We start from the raw sequence: 10,268 nt of genomic DNA, 5'->3' as shown, positions 1-10,268 counted from the left end.
CTTAATAATGCCGTTTGTCTGCTATTACCACTGATCCCAGCTTTCTGTTATATTTGTCGGTTTTCCATATTTTGCTTTCATCTGATCAGTATCTTTACTTGATAGGTATCTCTTCTCTTTTGAATGTATCTGTGTATTTGTTGTGATTATTTCGATGTTTGGACTCTCTTACTTTGTGCTTTCTGATAGTTTTGGATATTTATGCTTTTTTTTCTTGTCTAGACTTTTTGGATGGATTGAGTTGTTAGTTTTTTAAATTTTTCTTCTACACTACTAGCTTGGAAATTATAGTCTATTTCTATAATTTTATGATTACCCTTGGAATTCTGCTGGGAATGCAGTACGGTCTAAAATTAAAGCAGATTGTAATCCTTCTGCTGAACAATGCAAGGATTTACACAGTTAACTCCTATCCTTTTCTCCCCTACCCTGCCCCCTCTTTTATATGCTTCTATTCATTGTTCCATATATTAATGGTTTATACTAGCTTTCTTTAAATACTGTAATAAGAAGTTGCTACTTTATTCAGACAAAATTTATTTAGATATACTTGTATGCTTACCAGTTTCTTCACTCATCTTTCCCTTTTTGCCTGTTAGAGAATCCTGTGGTAATTTTGTTCTTTTATGAAACATGTTCTTTAGGCTTTCTTAAAGGTCTACTGTTGATAAACTCTGTATTGGTTTTTCTGGCAATGTTTTAATGCCTTTCATATTCCCCAAAGAGAATTTTGGTGGTTGAATAATTTTTGACTCAGTTCTTTGTAGATAAGCTTGTTCTCTACCTTCTGCGCCTTCATTGTTGCTGTTGAGAATTCTGCTATCACACGAGTCGCTTGTTTGGTGTGCAGTGTCTTTTCTCTGACTGCTTTTTATCCTGGTTCTTTTTTGGTGTCCCGCATTTTCCCTGCTCTGTGGCCACCTGTGAATATCTTTGTTTATCCCACCTTTTATTTATTTATACATATATATACATATATATGTATATGTGTATATGTATATGTGGATGCATATATGAATGTATATATACACATAACATATATATGCTGTATTTCTTTGAATTGTGGATAAATGTCTTTCATTGTTTGTAGGGAATTAAGTCATTTTCTCTCCTAGTGTGACCTCTTCTTTTTTCATTTCCAGGGATATAAGTAGAAATATACGTCCAATTAGCTTCATGTCTTTTAGCCTTCCTTTGCTTTTTCCATCTCTTTATTTCAGTACTATTTAATAAATGACTTTTTCAGATTTATATTCAGATCTGCTGATTCTCTCAAGTTCTATTTAATCTGGAAAAAAAACCCTGGAATTTAATTAATAATCATATTGACATTGGCTCATTAATTATGACAAATGTGGCATACTAATGTGAGATGTTAATAGTGGGGGAAGCTGCGATATGTGAGAATTCTGTTATCGTCACAACTTCCCTGTAAATCTGAAACTATTTCAAAAAGAAAGAGTTAAAACAGGGGTGCCTGGGTGGCTCAGTCTTTTAAATGTCTGCCTTCAGCTCAGGTCATGATTCCAGGGTGCTGGGCTTCCTGATTGGGAGGGACATGGGGTATGGAAGGAGTCTGCTTCTCCTTCTACCTCTTCCCCCTGAACATGCTCTCTCTCTCAAATAGATAAATAAAATCTTTAAAAAAGAAGAGTTAAATTCTGACTCTTCTTCAAATATGCAATGCCATTTTTCTTTTTGCTTGACCATGTTTTATCTTTTGTTGCTAAAACTAAATTTTTTAAAAGTTTATACTTAATAATTATAATATATAAAAATCCATGTAGGGTACAGAAATTATTATTTCTTGTTTCTGCTCAGTTGTGGTGGCTTGTTTTCTTTTAAGTTTGATTTTTTTTTTTTTTTTTAACTGTAGGCTCATAATTGGTTGCTCTTTTTTTCGGATAACCCTAGTGGCTGAAATTGGGGTGCTTTCCTGCAAGCGTCATTTATATGCTTCCTTTGTGTTACAGGTTACAGCTGATTTAGGCTTTTGCTTCTTTTTTTTATTTTTTTTTAAAGATTTTATTTATTTGAGAGAGAGAGACAGTGAGAGAGAGCATGAGCGAGGAGAAGGTCAGAGGGAGAAGCAGACTCCCCATGGAGCTGGGAGCCTGATGCGGGACTCGATCCCGGGACTCCGGGATCATGACCTGAGCCGAAGGCAGTCATCCAACCAACTGAGCCACCCAGGCGTCCCAGGCTTTTGCTTTTTGTGGGAGTCTCAGCTCCCTTACCTTGGAGCAGGTCCAATGCTTTCTCTCTCGATCCCAGTACTACTATCAGCTTGCACATCCATGGCAATACTCAAGTTAAAAAAAATTTTTTTTTCACTTACCACTACTCACTGTCCTCTTCTTTTTCAACTCAGTTAAAAAAAGCATTTTTGCTGCTATTACATGGGGTGGGTATACGCTTGATACTTTTCTTTTCTTTTCTTTTCTTTTTTTTTTTTTAAAGATTTTATTTATTTATTTGACAGAGAGAGAGATCACAAGTAAGCAGAGATGCAGGCAGAGAGAGAGAGAGAGAGAGGGAAGCAGGCTCCCTGCCGAGCAGAGAGCCCGATGCGGGACTCGATCCCAGGACCCTGAGATCATGACCTGAGCCGAAGGCAGCGGTTTAACCCACTGAGCCACCCAGGCGCCCCCGCTTGATACTTTTCTTATACTTCTTGAGAACATAGCAGTGTTCAGAAATAAATTACACTGGTTTTAATTTATTCAGGATCTTTTACACTGAAGCAGGAGGACCTTTCAAAATATTTAGTATACCAGCTGCTTGAAATTGAAAACCTTCAGTTTCCATTGATTTTCTTCATTGTCCATTGATCACCTAAAGCTTCTGTTCCCATTGCTTTTCTCATATGCACATGATATCTGAGGTATCTGCAAGTGATGTAATCTTTGAGCTGGTTTTCTCATCTGCAGAATGACAGCATTGGTCTGAATCACATTTCACAATCTGTGAATTTGTATTAACTAGAATTACTTGATCAAATATTATGCTACTTCATCTTTTTATACACACAAATGCATTTATACAGTCACATAATATATGCAACTACAAATAAGAGAATGTAATGATTTTAAAGTATTAGATTCCTGAATTTGGGGGAAGGATCTAAATGGAGCATAGAAGATACTACAAACAGGGAAAAACAAGACAGATGTTATATTCATTAGTATTTCTCAGTCTTGGGCAGAATGTTCCACTTCATCCTTTAGTGGGTTAAGGGGGGTTAGAAGTTTTAGCTTTAAAATTTTGTCATGAGGAAGAAAGACAAAGTCGCTCAGCTACTTTGTATTTTATTTAAAAAGTAAAAATTGAAGTGGAGGAAGGGAGCAGAACATGAAAAAAATTATTGATAAAAAGAAACGTGTAAAATTTACTGGGGACATGACAACTAACGCAGTATATAAATCTGAACTAAATACTGTGGTGAAAAAGTATGATAAAACGTTTGGAACAGTTGATGAAATTACAGAATGTGGGTTATATAAAGAGAATAGTACTACCGTACTAGTTAAATTCCTGAATTTGATCATTGTTCTGTTGTTAAAGAGCATATTTTTATAAGGTAGTATACACTGAAGTGGAGGGGCAATTTACTTAGGTGGTTCAGATAAGTAATCTAGCAACTAAATAAATAAATACAGTATATAATATGTAAAAATTGTATATTTGTAAGTCAAGAAGAGAGGGGTTGGGGGTGGGGTAGCTGGGTGCTGAGTATTAAGGAGGGCATGTGTTGTGATGAGCACTGGCTGTTAATATGCAATCAATGAACTCTTTAATGCTACATCAAAAACTAATGATGTACTATGCAGTTGCTAACTGAACCTAATAAAAATAAAATAAATAAATAAATAAATAAATAAACGAACACGTAATGCGGGATTCTTAGCATCATTATGTATTTTGTTCAAATTGACCCAGATATTTTTCATTGGCCATATTCTTCTGTAATGCTTTAGCACGAAGTTATAATTTTAAATGGAGGACAGCTGTGAATATATCATTTGATGAGTTGAAAATATTATATTAGGTTTGTTTTCTTAATTGACTCAAACAGTTTTAATCATATTGAAAGTTATACTCTTATCTAACACATGAATAAATTAACTTTTTAATAGGTATAAGCTGAATATTGGGACATGGCCACTGCTTCACCACGGTCTGATACTAGTAATAACCACAGTGGAAGGTTACAATTACAGGTAACTGGTAAGTTATGTTCATAATAACTTAAAATAGTGATTCCCTGATAAAACTTTTTTGAGACCTAATTGAGTAAACTTACTCCGCAGTTATCTTTTCTTTTAGATTCATACTGTGGTGTATTTGTTGCAACAGGCCTTAAAGATAGAAACTTCTCAAAATTTTGTTTTTCATTTATTCAGTAAATATTTATTGTACCTGTGCTGGATGAAGAGAAGATACATCCTCTTTGGTGGTGGGAGAATTTGGGTATTAGAATAAGCATCTTTGAACTGGTCCTTAAATGGTTATTAGGATAGAGAAGGATGCTGAAGGCTTTTTGCATCTATTCACGCATCCAATCATTGGAAAATACTTAAGTGGCATTACATGTATGAAAACACAAGGCTCTAGTTCTCCAGGAATTTACTGTATAGTGTTGAGACAGTTTGTTTTATGTGGAGAATTGCCATGCAGAGTGACTATTAACTTGATGCAGTGAGAACTGAAAGGAAAGTGTCTTTAGTCTGCTTGGGATCTGGATGGCCTGCAGACACAGGAAAACGGGAAGAGAAGAACTCACAGGACATAACAGTTTTAACTCCTGGAGGAGTCAAAATTCATCTCAATGCAGAAAGTATTAGAGGGAGAAGGAACATTTGCAGAAGATGGGAGAGTCTTGGTTAAGAGACATCAGATAATTCATTCATTATATATAAACAATATAAATACCTGTAAGATTAAAAAAAAAGAAATAACCTGGAGGTAGAGTATATACTGGAGGGGTGGGGGAAGAAAGGGAGAAAGTTTGTAATAGCGAGAGACTGGCAATGGAATCCTAGTTAGACAACGAAATAAATATATGTGCCCAAAGGAGCCAAGTTCTAAGATAGTATTGTTAAGTCAAAGGTATAGAGTAGTGTGCATTGTATACAACCATGTGGATGTAAAAAAAAAAATAAAAAAAAGGAGGGTTGTGTATGCAGCTCTGTGCTTAAAAATACTAGAAATTATATTTGTCTCGGGAGGGGTGGGATTGAAGCCAGAGTGGGAAGACTAATTCCTGTGGTACTTACTGCTGTGAGGTCTCTAGGAATTTTCAGTGACCAGAGCTAGGAAATGTTTATTGTCTTAGAAGGAAAAAACAAATCCTGAGTTCATGCTGATAGTTCAAAGTCAGCTGTAGTCTCTAAATACCATGTTCCATTAAAAGGAGAAAAGAGATATTTTTATCTTATTTGACTTTGTATTTGTTGTTTTTCTCTTAGCCCAGAAATCTTAATTCCAAATGACAATAACATAATTGTATCTGTGTTATCCTAAAACACACACACACATTGGCAATGTTAAAATTACTGAAAACAGCAGGCCCACTCACTGCAGCTTAAGAGTTCTTTGTGAGGTCCCCCCCCCCCCCGCCTTTCCAGGATGTATAGTCAGAATCGCACATTTGAAAGTAACTTCTAATGTAATTTTCCACTTGGTTTTACCACCAACTGCATAATCGGTTAGGTTTATTGCTTTCATTTATTTTTATTTAGTTTTGTCTGTTGCATGTAAAGAAAACATTTATATAGCTCTGGAGTTAAAACTGTTAAATCAAGGTACATTTGAAGAGGCCTGGTTACTCCATGCCATCCCTTCCACCTCTCCCCATTACCTAAAAACCTACATAAACATTTTTATTAGTTTCGGTTTATTTTCCCATTGCTTTTTAAAAATATAAGGAGATGTGTACAATATATATATTCATACATCTCCTCACAGCCTGGCACTTAAGGTACTTTTCTGCACCTGACTATTCCATGTAACAGTAGTAATCTCCTGAGGTTTGCTCGATAGTAGGCTATATACCTTTTTGTTGCTGCACAATAAATACTCTGTTAAATAGATGTACCAAAGCTAATTCAACCAGTCTTCTGTTGATGGACATCATGGTTCTACTCTTTTGCTGTTACAAATAGTACTACAATAAATAGCTTTATGCAAATGCCATTTCTTGTTTTTGCTCATGTTTCATTAGGATAGAATCCAAGAATGAGATTGCTGAGTCAAGGAGTAAACACATGTAATATTGCCAGTTATTGCCATATTCCTCTCTATAAGATCTGTACCGTTTTCTGTTCCCAGCTATCTAAGAGAGTGCCTATTTCCCCATAGCCTCATCAGAGTATGTTATCAAGCTTTGGTTTGTTGACAGGTAAAAAGTGGTATTTAAGGTAGTGTCATTGTAACTATCTCTTCTCTCATTATGAGTGAGGTTGAGCCAGGTTTAAGGGTTATTGTATTTCATTTTCAGTCAACCGTTGGGATGTATATTTTGAAGTAATTCCCTGCATGATTCTGTTATGTATTCCACTTAACTGCTTACATAATTCCTGATATTTCTTCTTTTGTTCGATATAAGAGGCTTAGAGCCACATTTTTGGTTTTCAGTGTTATTTGTGCAGGACCTACCTGTGGCCACCTTACCTGATGTGTAATTTTCTTCCTGGTTTTGACCTTTCTGTGAGTTCTTAGTTGAAGTAACAAAAACCTGATCTGACTGAATTGAGCCAAAAAGAAACTTACTGAGCAGCTACCAGGTAGCTCATGGAATCACCAGAAGTCTAGAGAACCAGTTGGTAAATAGGTGTGGACCAGAGAAGTGCAAGTAGTGCCAGTGTATGGTATTTATCTTTTTGAGTGTCGTTTACTGTTCTCCTTTGAAATACAGTGTTGCTCTTGGGAAACTGAACTGGGACATATGCTAGATGGTACAAGATTTTAGGCTTTTCTCCCTTCTCTTCTTGTCTTTACTTTTCTTTCATTTTTTTGAACTGATTTTTTTTTTTTTTTTTTTTAATACAAAGCACCTTAAAATCTAGTCTTACTGATTTAACAGTACCTTTTGGAATAAATATTTACTGTTTTTCCAGTTAAGACCAAGAATCAGAGTAAGTTCCTTCTGTTAGTAATAGGAAAGCAACCAAGATTTTTGGACTCCTAAGTTGTGGCTCCTTTTATTAGAGAACAGTGACCTCTGTGTTGATTTATCTTTCTTCCTTCCTTCCTTTTTTTGTATTGATATTTCTTTTACTTTTAGAATAATCAGTACCATGACTAAGGCCCTTCTGCTATTGCAGTCTGGCAGGTTATGGTCTGTAAACTGAGTTACTCTATTAGCTGATTTATTTTTATTCCTATTTTTAACCCATAATAAGATCATGAACATTGATCATGCAGAGCAGGAAAAGTGTAACAGAAGAAAATAGAAGAGAAAGCTACCTACCATAATATGGTATTAATACTGGAATAAAGCATGCACATAAACATAATAGCACCCAGACGAGTATCAACCTTAGTAGTTGGGATTTCAGGCTTTCTGCAGGAAATGCAAGGCATGTTAAAACAGACTTGAGATTGAAAAATTAATGGACTCTTACATTCACATTCATGATTTGTTTAGGTATTATGTCTCCTAGTACCTTACTATCATTTTTTAAATTTAATTGTGCTCATATGTATCATATTTTTGTATGAATATAGTGAATTATGAATTTAACTTTACTCTTTTCAAATGCTTCAACATTTATGGAATAATCTGTCTTTTCCCACTGATGTGAAATACCACCATTGTCATACACAAATATCTTATTCTCTTCATTTCTGTCCTTACATCATAGTCAGACTATTTTAATAACTTCCATTTTATAGTACTTTATTTTTTTCTGTTGTATACTACTTAAAAAGTATATTGGGAAAGATCTCTCATTACTTGGTAATTTAAAATATATCTTCACTATTCTTGAATTTTCTTTACCTTTCATTTGAATTTGAGAGTCTCCTTCCCTTTTCCTCTGTTGTGCCCCCAAAAACCTCCCTCAAAACCATGTTAATGTTTTCATTTAGGTCACTTAAAAATAATTTGTTAAATTAGAGATAATTGAAATATTTCAGTGTAAAACTTCAAATCCAGGAATAGATCATGTCGTTCCCTTTAAGTTTTTTATGTCCATCAGTGAAGTTTTATAGTTATCTTCATGTAGATCCTATACATTTATTAAGATTATTACTAGGTTTTTTTTTTTTTTTTTTTTGAGGGCAGGTGATACTGTGAGTGGGATTCTTAAATTCTCTCTTTTCATACACATATACAGAACTCTCTGATAGATTTTTGGTATTTATATAATGACATTTTGTGTATAACACAAAGGCAACTTAATAAATGAGAAAATGAAGTTTATCCCATTTACTTCACTAACTAGGATTCTTATTTGAATTAATAAGGTTTATCTTTACTTAAAATTGTAGCATTTTAGTTACTTATATGTACATTTTTTTGCCATCATATTATACATTTTTGTGTGAAATTAAAAATTTTAATAATCACTTTCCTTACCTTGCCGATGCCTAGTATTATTGAAGACTTCGCCAATAAAAGGTATACAGTGGATATATTTTGAATGTATCTGCAATTAACTCAGAAGAGTTAATACATGTAGTAATTAATAATAAATAGAATAATAGTTGCTAGTTCTTAAATACAGTATTTTCTTTTGAGTCTCTCTTTCTATTCTTGGGATATTAATTGAAGACTCTAGGGCACTTGGGTAGCTCAGTCAGTTAAGCATCCAGTTCTTGATTTTGGCTCAGGTCATGATCTCAGGGTTGTGAAATGGATTAAGCCTTGCGTCATGCTCCATGCTGGGTCTGGAGCCTGCTTAGGATATTTTCTCTCTCCCTGTGTGTCCCGCTCTCCCACCCTCTTTTTCTCTTCTGAAAAGAAGAAAAATTAATTGAAGACGGTACTGTATTTCAAATACTCTTCTTCTGCTGCAGCATTTATCACTTCATATTTCAGTGATTTCTTCATGTGACTGTGTTACTGTTCTTTCATCATAGACTAGACGCCTACATTAGCTTATGTTCCTACTTCAACATGTGATACAGGCATGGCATGGAAGGGGAAGGGTATTCCCCTTTCTCAGACTCGCAGTATTCATAAGTAATAGACTGTAGAGGTGATCTTGGTAAGTTGTTACTGCTGCTTGGTAGTCAGTACTTTGCCCTGAAAATTTGTACTCATTTTAATTAGTAGTTGCAAAAATAATATTTAAAAGTAATTGTTTAGCTTAAATTAAACAGGTCTTCCTCCAAATCAGGCAAATCTGATATAAAATTCACTTCATGAATGGTTGTGATTAATTTCTCAAATGACATTTTGAAATTAATGTTTTTATTTGAAAAAGCAAGTACTTCCCCCTTTTTGGAAACGAACTTTCCTGGTAAAGCATTTTTTTTTTTTTTTAAAGATTTTATTTATTTATTTGACAGAGATCACAAGTAGGCAGAGAGGCAGGCAGAGAGAGAGGAGGAAGCAGGCTCCCCGCTGAGCAGAGAGCCCAATGTGGGACTCGATCCCAGGACCCTGAGATCATGACCTGAGCCAAAGGCAGCGGCTTAACCCACTGAGCCACCCAGGCGCCCCAGCCTGGTAAAGCATTTTTTTGAAATTGCTGAAGTTTATCTAATTTTCAGTAGGCAAGTATGAAACACTACCTGACAGAGAGGTTTATAGGTATGTTGAATCTGAAAATACTTCTTTCGAGGTTTGATGCAGTTCAGTATTAAATTCAGATTGTTGGCAAGGATGTAGAGAATTTGGCATTCTTATACCCTGCTGGTGGGAATGTCAAATGGTACCGCTATTTTGGAAATCAGTCTGGCATTATTCCACAGAGTTTATTATACCCAGCAGTTCCACTCCCAAATGTATGCCAAAAGAAATGAAAATACATGTCCACATAAAAAATTGTGCACAAATGTTGAGCAGTATTACACACAATAGACAAAAAGTAGAAACAACCCAGATCTCTCTCAACTGATGAATCAGTAAATAAAAAGTATACCCATACAGTGGGAATATTATTTGTTAGTAAAAGGATTAAAGTACTGATACATGCTACAACATGGTTGAACCTTGAAATCATACTGAGTGACAGAAGCCAGTAACAGAAGACCATGTGTTGTGTGAATCCATTTCTGTGAAACGTCCCTATTTAGGCAAATCTAGAGAGAGAGAGAGA

At 35.0% G+C, this 10,268-nt stretch overlaps 1 protein-coding gene across 5 annotated transcripts in view; it reads left to right on the top strand.

Annotated features, from left to right (window-relative positions):
• The window catches only part of WWP1 (WW domain containing E3 ubiquitin protein ligase 1), a 147,239-nt gene that overhangs the window by 27,690 nt on the left and 109,281 nt on the right, over positions 1-10,268 (top strand). For all 5 annotated transcript variants that reach the window (XM_059166086.1, XM_059166085.1, XM_059166083.1 and 2 more), the window contains one exon: positions 4,137-4,227. In XM_059166086.1, the coding sequence (XP_059022069.1) occupies positions 4,158-4,227 (70 nt within the window). In that variant the 5' untranslated portion in view covers positions 4,137-4,157. The remainder of the gene's footprint in view (positions 1-4,136; positions 4,228-10,268) is intronic.

This window comes from Mustela lutreola, chromosome 3 (genome assembly GCF_030435805.1).
Source record: "Mustela lutreola isolate mMusLut2 chromosome 3, mMusLut2.pri, whole genome shotgun sequence".
Classification (NCBI taxonomy): Eukaryota; Metazoa; Chordata; class Mammalia; order Carnivora; family Mustelidae; genus Mustela; species Mustela lutreola.
The sequence above is the reverse complement of the archived record's forward strand: the minus strand, read 5'-3'. Positions and strand labels throughout refer to the sequence as shown.